The sequence below is a fragment of the Nomascus leucogenys genome, chromosome 4 (assembly GCF_006542625.1).
Source record: "Nomascus leucogenys isolate Asia chromosome 4, Asia_NLE_v1, whole genome shotgun sequence".
Taxonomy (NCBI): Eukaryota; Metazoa; Chordata; class Mammalia; order Primates; family Hylobatidae; genus Nomascus; species Nomascus leucogenys.
Genome location: NC_044384.1, coordinates 85,478,139 through 85,493,701, shown reverse-complemented (window position 1 = coordinate 85,493,701; position 15,563 = coordinate 85,478,139). Strand labels below are relative to the sequence as shown.

The following is a 15,563-nucleotide window of genomic DNA, read 5'->3' as shown; positions in this document are numbered from 1 at the left end:
TCGGCCTCATCCCCAGGACTGAGGGGAGACAGTCCTCGGGGGTAAAAGCGAAGAGGCTTACCGCTCCTCTCCCCGTGGGGGCCCACAGTGCTGCTGCGTGTGCCACGGGGGGGGCGCTGTTATGCCCCCTTCCAGCCTCAGGGGAGGCAGCCGAGTGGTTCTAGGCCCCCAGCACCTGCTTCCTGCCCCATTGTCTTGGACAGGAAGGAGCCAGGAAGGGAGCTGGAGCCACTTCAGGGGCTGGATTACGGCCGGTCCCGGCGCCCGATGGGGGAAGTCTGGTTTACCATACCACTGCCCCGCATCCCACCCCAGGCTCGAAGTAATGGGGGAATCATTAGTTCTGCAGTCCTTCTGGATGGGAATGGTACCCTGTATCAGCACCCCACCCTCGCCCCAACCCCGGCGAGTACCAAACAGACGCTGCCCAGGCCGTGGGCTCCGCTTCCGTCCGGGTTTATTACCCCCAATCCAACCCCCAGCAAGTCCCTCCGTTCCAGCCTTCAGTCCCCCTGCTGCCCTGCCAGCAAGAGCTAGGGGCCCCTCTTGGTGTCAGGATTTCTTAGTCCATGCCAGCGGCCCCTCCTGCGCAGCCAGGACGGCGTCCAGTCCCGAGGTCCACAGCGGTCCCGGGGCTCGGGGAGCAATCCGGGCGGGCGTCGGCGTGGAGGAAGCAGTGCCTTCAGTCATCGGGGGAACAGGCCAGGGGCAACTGATCCGGACTGCCCACGCTGCCAGTGCTGGAGCTTCCATCGCCTAGGTCGCGGGGCCCGCACGGAGGCAAGGCAAGCTCGGGTGTTGGCCCGGCTCCTGAGCCCCCCGCGCCGCCGGGGCCGCCGCGGGGGCCCCATTCTTCGCCCAGCGCCAGGCAGAGCTCCTTAAGCGCCAGGTTCTCTCGCAGCAGCTCCTCCTGGCGGCCCTCCAGCTCGGCCAGCTTCTGCCAACAGCCGCCCAGGTCCTCGCGCACGGCCCGGGATGCCTGGGTCCCGAAGAGCTGCCACTGGCGCGCGGCGCGCCGCCCGCGCTGGCGCTCCGAGTCCAGGAAGCAGCAGAGGTCGCGCAGCTCTCGGTTCTCTGCCTGCAGACGCCGGTTGAGCTGCTTGAGCTCGCGGATCTCGCCCAGGTGGCCCTGCAGCTGCCGATTCACCTCCTGCATGAGGCGGCCGCGCTGCACCAGTGCCGCCAGGCGCGCCGCCTCCTCCCGCCGCAGGCGCCGCACTAGCTCTTCCTTGCCCAGCGCCGCCATCTCCTCGTCCGTCAGCTCCTCCAGGCCGCCTGCCTCGGCCTCCATGGCTGGTCAGGCCGCTGGAGCATCGCCCGCCCGCCGCCACGGCCCAGGAGCCCCACGTCGGGCCCGGCGCCACTCAGGCTCGGGCTCCGGCTCCGCGCGCGGCAGGCAGTGGCCGAGGCAGGGTAGGCTGCAGCAGCTACCCTGGCTGGGCACGCGGCGGGGCGCGCGCCGGGGCGGGGCCGCATGACGTTATGAAAGGACAGCCAATCCCGTGAAACGTCCCCGGAAAGGGGCGGGGCCTGACCGCAGGGGGGGCCCCCCCCCCTTCCCCACCTGCTCCGGGTGTTACTGATCTTCGATGTCAAGAACCCGCGCGTCATTGCCCTCCGCATCGGTCTCAACCCGAAACTAGGAGCTTCGAACCTCCAAGTACCGGATCGCCCTAAGCTTGAGCCTAGGCCTCTCGGCTCTTCTGAGAACCAAAATTCAGGCGTCCGCCCCTGACTCCTGCCCATCCCCCACAGAAGTCAGATGGACCGCTCTCCAGTCCCTCTTTACCTTTGATCAAATTCGGAAGTCTCGCCCCACTAAGGATCGCTCCTGGTTCCTCGGAACTCTGAGTCCAAACGTTCTAGCTCACCATTAGACTACCCTCCCTCCCAGGGAGCGTTTCCTGCCTGGCAGGGAGGAACACACCGGATTCGTTTGTTCAATAAACGTTTTTTATGTGCAAGGCCCATGCAGAAATAAATTTAACCAAAATACTGATTCCATCCTCAAGGAGGTCGCAGTCTGTCCGGGAAGACACGCTGTGTTAAGCAAGAAATAAATCCGGGAGGCGTATGGTCTGAGGGTCCTTAAGAGGGTTCCCAAAAGAGATGCTATCCAAGAGGCTCTGGTAGATCCACAGGACTTTGCCAAGTAAAGAGCTATTTCAGGGAGAGAGAATAGCATGGTGAAAGACACTGGTGCCCGAAAGAGCCTAGCTGCTTTAGGAACAATGAGGGTAGCTTGATGGTTTTTGAAAAGCAGATGTGTCGAGAAAATGCTAAGAGAGAGCGAGGCTTCAAATGCAGGTAAAAGCCAGATTCTTAAGAACTTCCAGTACCAGGTTGGAGCATTTCCAAAGGCCACTAAGGATGTTAAGCAAGGGAGTAACATTTGTAAGGACGTTAAGCAAGGAAGTAACATTTTAAAATATGCCTTTAACTGGCCAAGATGGTGAAAGCCCGTTTCTACTAAAAATACCAAACTTAGCCGGGCGTGGTGGGAGGAGCCTGTAATCTCAGCTACTCCGGAGGGTGAGGCAGAGAACTGCTTGAACCCGGGAGGCGGAGGTTGCAGTGAGCCGAGATCGCGCCACTGCACTCCAGCCTGGGCGACAGAGCGAGACTCTGTCTCGAAAAAAAAAAAATGTATTTAAAAAAATTGGGCTGATCTGTGTGGGCCGGACCCTGCGGGGAGGGGGCATAAACAGGGAGATCAGTAACTGTGTCAAGGAGCAAGGAGAGCTAAGCAGAAAGACGGCTGGGACAGCATCAGTGGGGGTGGAGAGGACAAACAGATACTAGAAATATTCGGGAGGCAAATCAGCCGAACTGAATGTGGGGAGAGAGGAGTCTGGAAGAACGCCCAGGTTTCTCGTATGAGAACTAGTGGATGTTAGGGCTGTCACTGAGATAGGGACGCAGGAAAGAAACAAATGGGGAGAGGGAGAGGTCTGTCTAGAATATGTTGAGCTTTTGAGGCGCTTACGGGAAGAGTGTGGACAGACTTGGCCGATAGGCGGCCCCTGCGGATGTGGACTTCCAGGCAGAGCTCCGAGGGGCAGAATTAGAGACGTCAGTAGCTCGTGGGGGTGGGGGTGGGGTTAAAACCAAGGTGGGAGCAGGTGCCCCAAACCCAGGAGAGGTGCCCATGCGCAGGATGGACAAACGGGTCTCCAGCAAGAGCCCGAGGAAGTCGGGCCATACTCCATTTTTGCGGAGATTTAGGATAGAGCCCTGTGAAACCCCTAAGTTTAGGATACAGGTCAAACTCAGGAGGTCCCGAAATGTGCAGAGAAGGTGGGAGAAAAGCCAGGAGGAAGTGAGGGGAGAAGTTACGGGGACCGAGGAGACGAAGAGGAGGCACTCCCTTCGTGCTCCTGCAGACGGCCGGGGTCGGGGGGCAGACAGGACACAGGAGCCCGGGACTCCCCCTCCCGGCGGGAAGAAGCGGTGCTCCTCCGCGCAGGCCTCCCCCTCTCTTCCCTCGCCGCTCCAGCCCCGTCCCCGCCCCGACTGGCTGTGTCCCGGAAGTGGTCATACGCTGGGTCCGGATGCCGGGAGCGGAATCTCGGCACTCCCGGAAGTGGCCCGGCGGCGGCGCGCCAGGCCCGGGCAGTGCTTGCTCCTGCTCGGGGCGCTGTGGCCCCGGGCGTCGCCATGACCAGCGAGCTGGACATCTTCGTGGGGAACACGACCCTTATCGACGAGGACGTGTATCGCCTCTGGCTCGATGGTTACTCGGGTCCGTGAGGGGCGTGTGGGGAAGCCAGTCAGTGGAGCGGTTGTGTTGAATGGGAGAGGGGGCGGGGCTAGGACTTGGGCATCCTTTAGGGAATTGGGCGAGCGCCTGGGAATAAGAGGTGTTATAGGGGTCGAGGATGGAATCCCTTAAGGGCCTCTGGCGTCGGCGGGGCGGGGCCTGATGCTAGCGTCCACTTTCCAGTGACCGACGCGGTGGCCCTGCGGGTGCGCTCGGGAATCCTGGAGCAGACGGGCGCCACGGCAGCGGTGTTGCAGAGCGACACCATGGACCATTACCGCACTTTCCACATGCTCGAGCGGCTGTTGCACGCGCCGCCCAAGCTACTGCACCAGCTCATCTTCCAGATTCCGCCCTCCCGGCAGGCACTACTCATCGAGAGGTGGTCACTCTGTGGGATGGTGGAGACATCAACCATTCTGACTGTATACCCATTTTGCCGGCTGAAACAGGCCCAGGGAGGGATGGGACTTACCCAGCCATTAGAAAGTTGAGAGTAGAAGGGGTCAGACCCAGGCCCTGCCAGGCCCCGCCAGATCCCCTTTCCTGTCTTTTATGGAGGGTCAATGGTGTTCTCTGACTCCACAAGGTACTATGCCTTTGATGAGGCCTTTGTTCGGGAGGTGCTGGGCAAGAAGCTGTCCAAAGGCACCAAGAAAGACCTGGATGACATCAGCACCAAAACAGGCATCACCCTCAAGAGCTGCCGGAGACAGGTAGGCACTGCACCCACACGGACACAGCATCCCATCTACACTTCACTCCCTCCCTTTGGCCACTGGCCCACCTCCAGCCTCTGATTGTGGCAGCAGCTTCATACCTAGTCTTCTCCTCCCTTCCCCTTTCCCTTCCTTTTTTTTTTTTTTTCGAGATGGAGTCTTGCTCTGTGGCCCAGGCTGGAGTGCAGTGGCGCGACCTCGGCTCACTGCAACCTCCGCCTCCTGGGTTCAGGTGATTCTTGTGCCTCAGCCTCTGCAGTAGCTGAGATTGCAGACGCCCGCCCCCACACCCGGCTAATTTTTGTATTGTTAGTAGAGACGGGGTTTCACCATGTTGGCCGGGTTTGTTTTGAACTCCTGGCCTCAAGTGATCATCCGCCCCGGCCTCCCAAAGTGCTGAGATTACAGGCGTGAGCCACCGTGCCTGGCTCCCTGTTGTGCCTTCCAAGCTATCCTGTACTGTATGGCCAGAGTGACTTTTCAGAATGACCTGAAAGTTTATCAGACCCCTGATAAACTTTCATTGGCTCCCACTGCCTCCTGGGTAGCAGCTGCACTCCTTGGCTTTGACCTATGGACTGTCCTGTGATCTCATCCCTGCAGACCTCTCTAGGCTTACATTTCTCCAGCCCCAGGCTTTCCTTTACTCATGTTGCTTCTACCTGGAGGGTACTGTTCTTAGCAATATCTACCCCTTGAAATCCAAGACAGGAGGTGAGATGCCACTTTCTCCACAATCCTTTTTGGTATGCCAGGAAGAAGTAACCCTTCTGGGTCTTTGATGCCTTTCTTTTGTATCTCCTGTGAGCTTTCTGTTTATAGCTTAGCATTTGTTTTTTATTTTTTAGTTCCTAGGGCTTAGCCAGGAAAGTCTCTTCCAACTCAAACTTGTGAAGATCTGGAGAGCATGGTGCTAAAATGGGGTTGGATTTAGAAATAAGATTGAGTAAACATTTATCCAAGGCAAGATAGTTGGTTGAAGGAATAACAAATGCTGAATCAGCATCTGATGACTAGATAGGTGGATGGGGAAGGGAGAGATGTTCAATAAGTGGTTTATTGGGTGAGCGACACAGTGGACACTCTGACCAGTCCTCTCTTCTACCCTAACTGCCCTGCAGTTTGACAACTTTAAGCGGGTCTTCAAGGTGGTAGAGGAAATGCGGGGCTCCCTGGTGGACAATATTCAGCAACACTTCCTCCTCTCTGACCGGTTGGCCAGGTGAGGAGCTAGCCACCTCCCCATCCCACACACTACTTCCTGGGCCCTGAGGCTCGTCCACCTTCCCTACCCCAAACCTTCTGACCTCCTGAGTATGCTGGGGGGGAATGATTATCCCACTTTTGGTCTGTACTTTTTTTTTTTTTTTTTTTTTATGAGACAGAGTTTCACTCTCGTTGCCCAGGCTGGAATGCAGTGGTGCAATCTCGGCTCACTGCAACCTCTGCCTCCTGGTTCAAGCAATTCTCCTGCCTCAGCCTCCCGAGTAGCTGGGATTACAGGCTTGAGCCACCGCACCCAGCTTGGTCTGTACTTTGGACCAGACTGACCTGGATTCAAAGCACAGTCCAGCGATTTCCAGTTGGGCTGTTGAGAGGTGCCGTATGTAAAGCCCATGGCACAGCCCTGGCACTTAGGAAGTGCTCAGAAAATAGTAACTGTTACCCTTATGGTCTCCCTCTGTATCCACTAGTCAACTTGGGCTGGAACCTTCTCTTCGCACAGATGGGGAAGGGGCATAGAGAAGTGACTTGAGACACGTCACACGGTGACTTAAGGCAGAGAGAGGCCAGAACTCGGACACCCAGCTGAGGTTGCAGGTGGGAGCTGCTTCCTAAGAAGGAATTTCAAGCCCTAAGAGGATCCTCCTCTCTTCTGTGCAGGGACTATGCAGCCATCGTCTTCTTTGCTAACAACCGCTTTGAGACAGGGAAGAAAAAACTGCAGTATCTGAGCTTCGGTGACTTTGCCTTCTGCGCTGAGCTCATGATCCAAAACTGGACCCTTGGAGCCGTCGGTGAGGCCCCCACTGACCCAGGTGCCTGGACACCTCCCCATCCTCAGGACCTGATTCCTGGCATCCGCTTCTGTTCACGGCCCCCACCCAGGCTCCCCCTGCCCATAGAATGTTTTCCCCACACACACCTTGTCTGCAGACAAAGGGCCCATTGCCTCTCCGTGGCCCGGGGCATGTCACTCCATCTCTCTGACACTCCATTTCCTCTTCTGTCCCCAGGGGGGAAATGAGGTGGTGGGCGAGGAAAGGCTTAGGCTATCACAGGAGGGGTTTTTATTGCCCACCCCAACCCCCTCATGGCCTCACAGACTCGCAGATGGATGACATGGACATGGACTTAGACAAGGAATTTCTCCAGGACTTGAAGGAGCTCAAGGTGCTAGTGGCTGACAAGGACCTTCTGGACCTGCACAAGAGGTGACCTTGTAGGGGGCCATGGGGCGGGGCCTGCAGTAGGGGCCCAGGTGGCTATAGACATGACCCTGTCTCTCTGCAGCCTGGTGTGCACTGCTCTCCGGGGAAAGCTGGGTGTCTTCTCTGAGATGGAAGCCAACTTCAAGGTCTGTGGTCCCATCCAGCCTCTGACCCTTGGCATCTTCAGCCTGCAGTTTGCCACCCCTACCGGGCAGCTCTGCCCCTGCCAGGGATTGGCCGGCAGGTGGCGCTGCTGCTCCCTCTGGTGGCTGCTGACGGGAGCAGCTCATAAACAATGGGGACTTGGTTGATGGAGGGAGGTGAATGGATCTGGGGAGGGGCCTGCTCCTCCCCCAGCTTCTGTGCTCAGCTCCCAACTTCTGGGGCAGAAAGCAGAACTCCCAGGATCCCTGCCCCACAGAACCTGTCCCGGGGGCTGGTGAACGTGGCAGCCAAGCTGACCCACAATAAAGATGTCAGAGACCTGTTCGTGGACCTCGTGGAGAAGGTGAGCCGTCCTGCTCTCTGATGCCCACCCTGCTCTGTCCCTGGCCTGTACAAGTGCTAAGTATTCTCTTGGGCCCGCAGTTTGTGGAACCCTGCCGCTCCGACCACTGGCCACTCGGCGACGTGCGGTTCTTCCTGAATCAGTATTCAGCGTCTGTCCACTCCCTCGATGGCTTCCGGTGAGCAGTCCTGTCCTCCTGTCCAGCTTGGCCTTGTCCCAGCCTGCCACCTGCCAGGACCTCGCCTCCTGCAGACTCAAGGTTCCCCATTCTGCTACCCTGGGGGTGGGACCAAAGTCTCTGGACCAAAGCTCTGGCTCTCCCTTTTAGAAGCTGTGTGATTTGGGGCAGGTTTTTTAACCTCTCCATGCCTCAGTTTCCTCATATACAAACTGGGGTTCATCATGAGAAGAATTGTAATAATTTTCTAAGGGCGAAATGAATGAAGGTGTAGAAAGCACTCAGGGCAGGGCCTCCACCACGGTGAGTGTTGTGAAAACTCAGCTGTCACTGCTGATGTTCTTACAGACACCAGGCCCTCTGGGACCGCTACATGGGCACCCTCCGCGGCTGCCTCCTGCGCCTGTATCATGACTGAGGCCCCTCCCAACGCTCCGCCCACACTGACAATAAAGTTGCTCTGAGTTTGGAGACTGGTCCTCGCTCCGGGGAGCAAGTGGGGGGTGTGCAGATGTGCCTGTGTCTGCCTCTGAGCACCTGGTGTCCGTGTACAAGGATAGATGTGTACAGTGGCCCCTTGGGAACTGGGACATATCTCAGGGAATGGTGTCTGTGCTCAGCCCATTCACCAGAAGAGTCCGCTCACAAGCCAGAGGTCTTGTCTTGGTTTATTCAGGCTGTACTGAGATTGGGAGGATGGGCAAAAACCTGGGGGTGGGGCTGGCAAGGAGGCAGTTGGCCTAACAGCACAGAGCTGAGGGGGCCAGGTGGGTTCAGGGAGGGCAGGAGACTCGGGGCTTCATATCCGGTTTCTGCACACGGGCAGTGAGTGGGAACTTGGTGATGCCACAGGTATTGCTCCCTCGGTGCAGCCGGAAATAGCCCTAGGAGGTTAGGGGACATAGGGGCGGGAAGGTGGGAAGAGGCCTGTTCTGCCTTGCCCCTTCCCCCAATAGATCACACTCACCTTCTCTCCCCATTGGGCCCCCCAGGAGTTCTTCAGGATCCAGTATGGGGTGGGGTGTGGAGGCTGAGGCTGAGACTGGGATGAGACTGTCTCTGCCCATATCCCCTCCTCTGACTTGACGCTGCCAAAACCCACCAGCAGGACAGAGTGGTCCACAAGCTGGGGGTCACAGGTGGTGGATGTGGCCTTGATCACACCTTTCCGGTATAGCTGCAGGGGGTGGGGGCCGAGGGGCTGAGTGTGAGGGCCAAGTCCCCTGTATGCCCCTCCCCCATCAGCTCCCCCATCTCACCTGAAGGGGCTTCATGTTGATGGTCACGGTGATGGGGCCATAAGTGGCCAGGTACTGGGCAATTCCTGGGGACGGGAGCATCATCAGACCCTTGGCATGTGGGTGTGTCGGTCTCTGTCTGCTCCTTCGCTCCCCCCACCCCCTCTTGTCTTTTAGCCCAGTAACCCAGCATGTCTGCCTCTGCCCTGGTGTCTGTCCCTGCCATCCGCCCGTGTCCCTGCCCTGCCCGCACTGTGCTCGCTGTTCTGCAGCATGATAAAGTCCTGGATCCAGGCCACCTTCTGGTACTTCTTGGGGTGGCACCTGTGGGCTCTGACTTTGCCCTGGAACGGGTAGTCCTTTTCACTGGCCAGGCCGCCTGCAGATAAGCAAGACAAGGGAGGAGGCTCCACTCCTGCCCACCCTGTCCCCCTGCAGATGTCCCGAGTGGCGGGGCAGTGCACTCACTGTTGTTGAGGACAGTTATGAACGCGTCCCAGACGAAGCCACCATGGCAGCCATCCCCACAGCGGCTACAGTCCAGCAGTTCTGGTGCAAGAAGGGACAGTGTGGGTGACCAGGCCCCTAGGCCTCCCACCCCTGTCACACGCGCACCCTCTCCTAACCCTACCCTGCACGGAGACGTCCACGAAATCCCAGAAATTGATGCGCCACAGGGCCTCTATGTTGCCTGCCGCTGCCATGGCCCAGCAGCAGTTGCAGTTTTTCTGGAGGGCGAGAGGGTGGGGTGGGGCTAGGTGTTCGGGCCATGCCCCTCTCCCTCCCACCACTTAGCTGAATTAGAGCGAGCTGGGTAGGGGCAGATACCTGGTCCTTGATGGGTGAGATGGCGCCAGCCACCTTCCGCCAGTCACAGGTGAAAGGTACTGACTCCTCTGGCTCTTCAGATCTTATTTCTCTGCCCATGCTGGGGACCCCTCCAGCTGCCCTCCGATACCCATAGAGCTGGCCAAACTCCTCCTCTGGGGAGCAGACAGGACCACTGAGGTCTCCGTTTTGACCCCTTCTCCCTGTTCTGCCTCTCCCACTCCAGCTGTTGGTCCCATAATGGCCTGAGGGGCAAAAAGGCAAGGATAGGCCAGGCGTGGTGGCTCACGCCTATAATCCCAGCACTTTGGGAGGCCAAGGTGGGTGGATCACTTGAGGTCAGAAGTCCGAGACCCCATCTCCACAAAAAGAAAAATTAGCTGGGTGTGGTTGTGTGGGCTTGTAGTCCCAGCTACTTAGAAGGCTGAGAGGTTGGGGGAATTGCTTGAGTCTAGGAGGTGGAGGCCGAGTGAGCTGTGATTGCACCATTGTACTGCAGCCTGGACAACAGAGCAAGACCCTGTCTCAAAAAGGCAAGGGTGCCAAGCCTAGAGAGGCTGGGCTCCCTGCTGGGTGCTTCCCTGCAGCTGCTGCACTGGCCCCTAGGCTGGGCTAGGACACAGGACTGCAGAGATTCTGCCCCTGCACTGGGTGATTTGATACCAGCACCCAAGCCCCTGGTCCTCAGGGAAATGAATTTCCTTCCCTGGGAAGTGAAAATTGAAGGTCCGCTGGGTCCAGCTGCCAGTGTCCCTGGGGAGACCGCTTCCCCAACCACCACCTATGAGCCAGAAGGGTTAATGGTACCTGTGAGGTCACTGAATGGAGTCACCCCAAACTCAGCTGTGCCCAAGTCCTCCTCCTGCAGCCTCTGAGCCTGGGCCAGGTTGTGGGCAAAGATGTCCAGGCGGCGAGCGTGCTCTGGACCAAGAGGGAGTTGTCCTAGGCTGACTCCCAAACCCTTAGGGGCAGGAAGTAGCCGCTGGCTGGGCACCCTTCCACCCACACCCACCCAGTTGAGCACTGGCTCCTTTCCTGTAGCCCCCACAAGGCCCCACTGCAGATACCCAGGCCCAGGAAGTGGTTACCCAGCCCACCGAGGATTGGGTTTTCCCCAGAGGCAGCCAGAGGACCATCTCTGGCCACCCTAGGTGGGAAGCCAGGCAAGGGGTCTGGTGGCGGTGACTCAAGGAAAGGATGTGTGGCTGGAGACCAGCTTCCTGCCAGGCCACGTCCTTTACACCTCTGACCACAGGAGGAGAGCTGGAACATGGCAGGGAGAGGAGATGACAGGGCACGGGCAGCCTGGGCTAAAAGGCACACACAGATCAGCCCCCTAGAGAGATCAGCACAGCGAGAGGGCAGAGGCAGGGGTTAGATCATGGGCTAGAGAAGAAGTCCCCAACGTGGGGACAAAATGGATGTCCTTGGGTGTTTGCTGAATAAACGAATGACTAGGTGTTGGCCCCCGCCCACTGCCTAGAATCGCAGGGAAGTGGCTGTGGACCCAGGGGATCACATAGGACTAGGGCAGGACCCCACCCCCTGCCACTGCCCTCCAGATCCATAGCAGAGAATGATCCTGGACCCACTCATGCCTTTGGGAAACCAGGGAACACACCCCCAGCCCTGGCCTGTCCTGCTGAGTGGCCTTGGCCATGCCTGTTCCCCACCCTGAGCTTCAATTCTTCATCAATTACAAAGCGGGATGGCTGGGCTCCGTGGCTTACACCTGTAATCCCAGCCCTTTGGGAGGCCGAGGCAGGCGGATCACCTGAGGTTAGGAGTTCATGACCAGCCTGGCCAACATGGTAAAACTCCGTCTCTACTAAAACTGTAAAGGTTAGCCAAGTGTGGTGGTGCATGCCTGTAATCCCAGCTACTCAGAGGCTGAAGCAGGAGTATCGCTTGAACCCGGGAGGTGGAGGTTGCAGTGAGCCAAGATGACACCATTGCACTTCAGCCTGGTCAACAAGAGTGAAACTCTGTCTCAAAAAAAAAAGTGGGGACTTGGACTGGAGATGTATGTGCCCTGTGATACCTTCTGGGCTCAAGTAACTCCGGTTGAACTGGATCTGGAACAACTTGAAGGCCTCTTTCAGCTCTAGCGGCTGGGGACCTAGGTCCTGGCAAGGAACCAAGAGTGAAGAGGGGCAGTGGGCAGAGGAATCATTGCTGGGGCCCCACCTTAGCTCCCAGCCGTGCAAGGACTGGGCTAGGGGTCAGCCAGTTAGCATTTTCTGTCTTCCCATGTGCCCTTGGGCACGTCAGCCCCCTCTCCAGCCTCAATGATACTCTCTGAAAAATGAGAATGACAGGCCAGCTGTTTCTGAAGGGGTAACCCCAGGTGTGGGACTGGCATAAGTAAAGGTTTTGGAGCACTTACCTGGGCCCTAAAGGAGCCTCTGATGCCTTGGACTAGGCCTGCCACCAACAGAGCCAGGAGGCAGGAGGGGTGGGCAGTCAGTGCCATGCCGGTGCAGTCTGGAGTGGCATGGAGGCAGGAAGCCGTGCAGGTCGAGGAGCATGGTGTGAGGGCGGGGCTGGAGAAACCACGAAGGGGAAGACAGGCTTGGTGGGTTGAGGGTGGACCCCTAGAACCCACAAGTTGCTCAGGCCTTCAGGCTTTCAGTCCTCTGCCTGTCTGCTCCCCATCCCACCCCTTTTTCTTTCTTTCTTTTTTTTTTTCCACCCAGGTTGGAGTTCAGTGGCATGATCTCGGCTAACTGCAACTTCTGCCTCCCAGGTTCGAGCAATTTTCCTGCCTCAGCCTCCCAACTAGCTGGGACTACAGGCATGCACCACCATGCCCAGCGAGTTTTTTGTATTTTCAGTAGAGACAGGGTTTCACCATGTTGGTCAGGCTGGTCTCGAACTCCTGACCCCAGGTGCTCCTGCCTCAGCCTCCCAAAGTGCTGGGATAACAGATGTGAGCCACTGCTCCCGGCCAAGGGAACCACTCTTGCTCATCCTATCTGAAGGATAGTCAGTCAGCTCAATGGCCACCTCTTTCAAGAAGCCTTCCCTGCTTCCCCAACCTCTGGTAGAAGCTTTGCAGGCCCTTCAGCCCAGCTGCACCTGTGCCCATTAGGCGTCTGCCTCCAACCACACCAGAAGTGTTCGGTTCGCTTGTGTCCTCGGTGCCCAGGATAGGGCTAGGCATGAGGCAGTCTCGCTAGGTGTTTTTTGACTGAACAATTGATCATCATGAGTTTTAAACAGGAAAGCAGCCCGGGCATAATGGCTCATGCCTGTAATCCCATCACTTTGGGAGGCCAAGGTAGGAGAATCATTTGAGCTCAGGAGTTGGAGACAAACCTGGGCAACTGAGCAAGGCTTCATCTCTACTTAAAAAAAAAAAAAATTAGCCAAGCATGGTGGTGCTCTCCTGTAGTCCCAGCTACTGGGGAGGCTGAGGCCAGCGGGATTGCTTGAGCCTGGAAGATTAAGGCTGCAGTGAGCTATGATCATGCCTCTGCACTCCAGCAGATCCTGTGTCAAAAAAACAAAACCAGGCCAGGCGCGGTGGCTCATGCTTGTAATCCCAGCACTTTGGGAGGCCAAGGTGGGTGGATCACCTGAGGTCAGGAGTTTGAGACCAGCCTGGCCAACGTGGTGAAACCCTGTCACTACTAAAAATACAAAAAAGTAGCTGGGCATGGTGGCGGGCGCCTATAATCCCAGTTACTCGGGAGGCTGAGGCACAAGAATCACTTGAACCTGGGAGGTGGAGGTTGCAGTGAGCCGAGATCGCGCCATTGCACTCCAGCCTGGGCAACAAGAGTGAAACTCCATCTCAAAAAACAAAACAAAACAGGAAAGCGCAGAGTCAGAGTCCGGGAGCAGCAATTGCAGCTAGTGCCTCCCATTCCTCATCCCTCCCACGGCCTAGGGATGATGAGGGGGCTGAAGAGCCAGAAGGATAACAGGGTGAGCATCACAGAGGGAGGCCAAAGCCTGATTTGTGAGGTCAAGGCCTGGGTAGCAGCATTAACACCCGTTACTGCTGCCTTTGTTCTAAGTGCGTCCTTGGGCTGGGGACCTCCCCTGTAGGAGTTCAGGTTGAGAACTGGTGACCAAGACCAGAGAAGGATGTGAAGACTGGCTTTTAGGGTTCCATGGGGTGGGAGACAGGACAGCTGTAATCCTGGGATTTATTCACTTACATGCTCACTACCGCATTTCTTTTTTTGTTTGTTTTTATGAGACGGGGTCTCACTCTGTCACCCAGGCTGGAGTGCAGTGGTGTGATCTCGGCTCACTGCAACCTCCGCCTCCCAGGTTCACGCCATTCTCCTGCCTCAGCCTCCCGAGTAGCTGGGACTACAGGCGCCCGCCACCACGCCCAGTTAATTTTTTGTATTTTTTAGTAGAGACGGGGTTTCACCATGTTAGCCAAGATGGTCTTGATCTCCTGACCTTGTGATCTGCCCGCCTTGGCCTCCCAAAGTGCTGGGATTACAGGTGTGAGCCACCACGCCCGGCCTACCGCGTTTCTTTATTAGGATTCCTGCCAGAGTCGTGAGGCCACACTTTGTCGCCCTGCCCAGAGAATAAACCAAGGGGCTTCTCTATCTGAAAAGCATGCTGCTGCCTTTATTGAAATGCCATGGACAGACCATGCCCAGAGTGGTGCCTGGCCCTGTGGTTCTAGAGCCCAGTTATGGGCCCCAGCCAGTCTTGTCCTGTGTGTGACTGATGGTTAAGTCTCCATGTCAGCCCTCAGAGGTGGAAGTCCCACTGTGGGCCTCTTGTGATGGTAGGGGATGTGGGAGGCCACGGGGAAAAGGAACTGGAGGTGTGGGGCCCAGTGGCCTTCCTCTTTAATCCTCTCTTTCCTTCCCCTGAATGAGAGCTCCCAAGGCCAGGAGGTTTGGGTCTGTCTGTTTTTGGTCAGTGCTGTGTCCCTGGTGCCTAGCACCACAGCATCTGCTTCACAGTGGCCACTCAGTAAACACTGTTTTGTTCTGTTTTTTTGAGACAGAGTCTCACTCTGTCGCCCAGCCTGGAGTGCAGTGTCACGATCTCGGCTCACCGCAACCTCCGCCTCCCAGGTTCCTGCGATTCTCCTGCCTCAGCCTCCCAAGTAACTGGGACTGCAGGTGTGCACCACCACACCCGGGTAATTTTTTTGTATTTTTAGTACAACAGGGTTTCACCATGTTGATCAGGCTGGTCTCAAACTCCTGACCTCAAGCAATCCACCTGCCTTGGCCTCCCAAAGTGCTGGGATTACAGGCGTGAGCCACCACACCCAGCCAAGTAAAGGTTTGTTGAGTGAATCAATGAACTTCCTCCATGCGCTCACTCATTCGTTCATTCAACTGCCTACTCTGCAGATCTCAGCTGGCACCCAGTAAGGGCTAAGCCATGGGCACAGGGGCCTCACTGCCTGAGAGGAGCTCCCTGCTTGGTAGGAGGGAGACACTGATCCAGTGGTGTCTGGGACCTTGAAAGGGACCCAGTGCAGAGCAGGCGAAGGCAGGGAAAGTCATTAGGGGTGCAGAGGACGAGGGAGGCATTCTGAGGAGGCAACTCCAAGTGGGAGGCTCACTCGGGCTGGATAGTGCAAAGATGGAGGTTCAGGTCTAGGTTGCACACCAGCTGTGCACTAAGTCATCCCCCCTGGGCCTCATGTCTTCATCTCTAATTGGCAATGACAATTCTCAGGCTGAGGCTTGAGTGGAAGATGCTTAGTGGAGCACCCACCACTGTGGCTGGCACAGAGTGGGTGTTCGCAGGGCGGGTCCTTAATGCTGTAATATGGGGCAAGGAGCCCAGCGAGTCTTGAAGTCCGCGGGACATGAGTGCAAGTCCCATCCTTCACCTGGGACAAGTCTCTCAGCCTATCTGTGAAATGGGGTGATAGCAGCACCTCTTTCCTGCCTTTTTTTATATTT

The 15,563-nt window shown here is 57.2% G+C and overlaps 3 protein-coding genes across 5 annotated transcripts; 1 reads left to right on the top strand and 2 right to left on the bottom strand.

The window, feature by feature from the left end:
* Positions 1–440: 440 nt before the first annotated feature.
* CCDC85B (coiled-coil domain containing 85B) lies at positions 441–1,465 on the bottom strand. The gene has a single exon (XM_003274211.4). It carries the CDS (start codon positions 1,289–1,291, stop codon positions 683–685), a length of 609 nt encoding a protein of 202 aa, XP_003274259.1. The 5' UTR covers positions 1,292–1,465; the 3' UTR covers positions 441–682.
* A 2,073-nt stretch (positions 1,466–3,538) lies between these two features.
* Positions 3,539–8,068, top strand: FIBP (FGF1 intracellular binding protein). Of its 3 annotated transcripts, none has more exons than XR_004029691.1 (10): positions 3,539–3,742; positions 3,944–4,142; positions 4,350–4,476; positions 5,601–5,701; positions 6,364–6,518; positions 6,806–6,914; positions 6,994–7,057; positions 7,301–7,419; positions 7,500–7,597; positions 7,946–8,068. XR_004029691.1 is itself a non-coding variant. In XM_030811236.1 (10 exons), exons 1-10 carry the CDS (start codon positions 3,658–3,660, stop codon positions 8,013–8,015), a joined length of 1,074 nt encoding a protein of 357 aa, XP_030667096.1. In that variant the 5' UTR covers positions 3,539–3,657; the 3' UTR covers positions 8,016–8,068. The 3 variants fall into 3 exon arrangements, 2 of the variants coding, with proteins under 2 accessions (XP_030667096.1, XP_030667095.1); XM_030811236.1 differs by having other exon boundaries at positions 6,364–6,497; positions 7,333–7,419; XM_030811235.1 differs by having other exon boundaries at positions 7,333–7,419.
* A 179-nt stretch (positions 8,069–8,247) lies between these two features.
* Positions 8,248–12,172, bottom strand: CTSW (cathepsin W). Its single transcript, XM_030811234.1, has 10 exons — positions 12,050–12,172; positions 11,705–11,789; positions 10,471–10,584; positions 9,664–9,818; positions 9,467–9,563; positions 9,304–9,384; positions 9,089–9,214; positions 8,857–8,921; positions 8,565–8,774; positions 8,248–8,481 (listed from the first exon to the last, which is right to left on the bottom strand). Exons 1-10 carry the CDS (start codon positions 12,134–12,136, stop codon positions 8,371–8,373), a joined length of 1,131 nt encoding a protein of 376 aa, XP_030667094.1. The 5' UTR covers positions 12,137–12,172; the 3' UTR covers positions 8,248–8,370.
* Between the last annotated feature and the right edge of the window lie 3,391 nt (positions 12,173–15,563).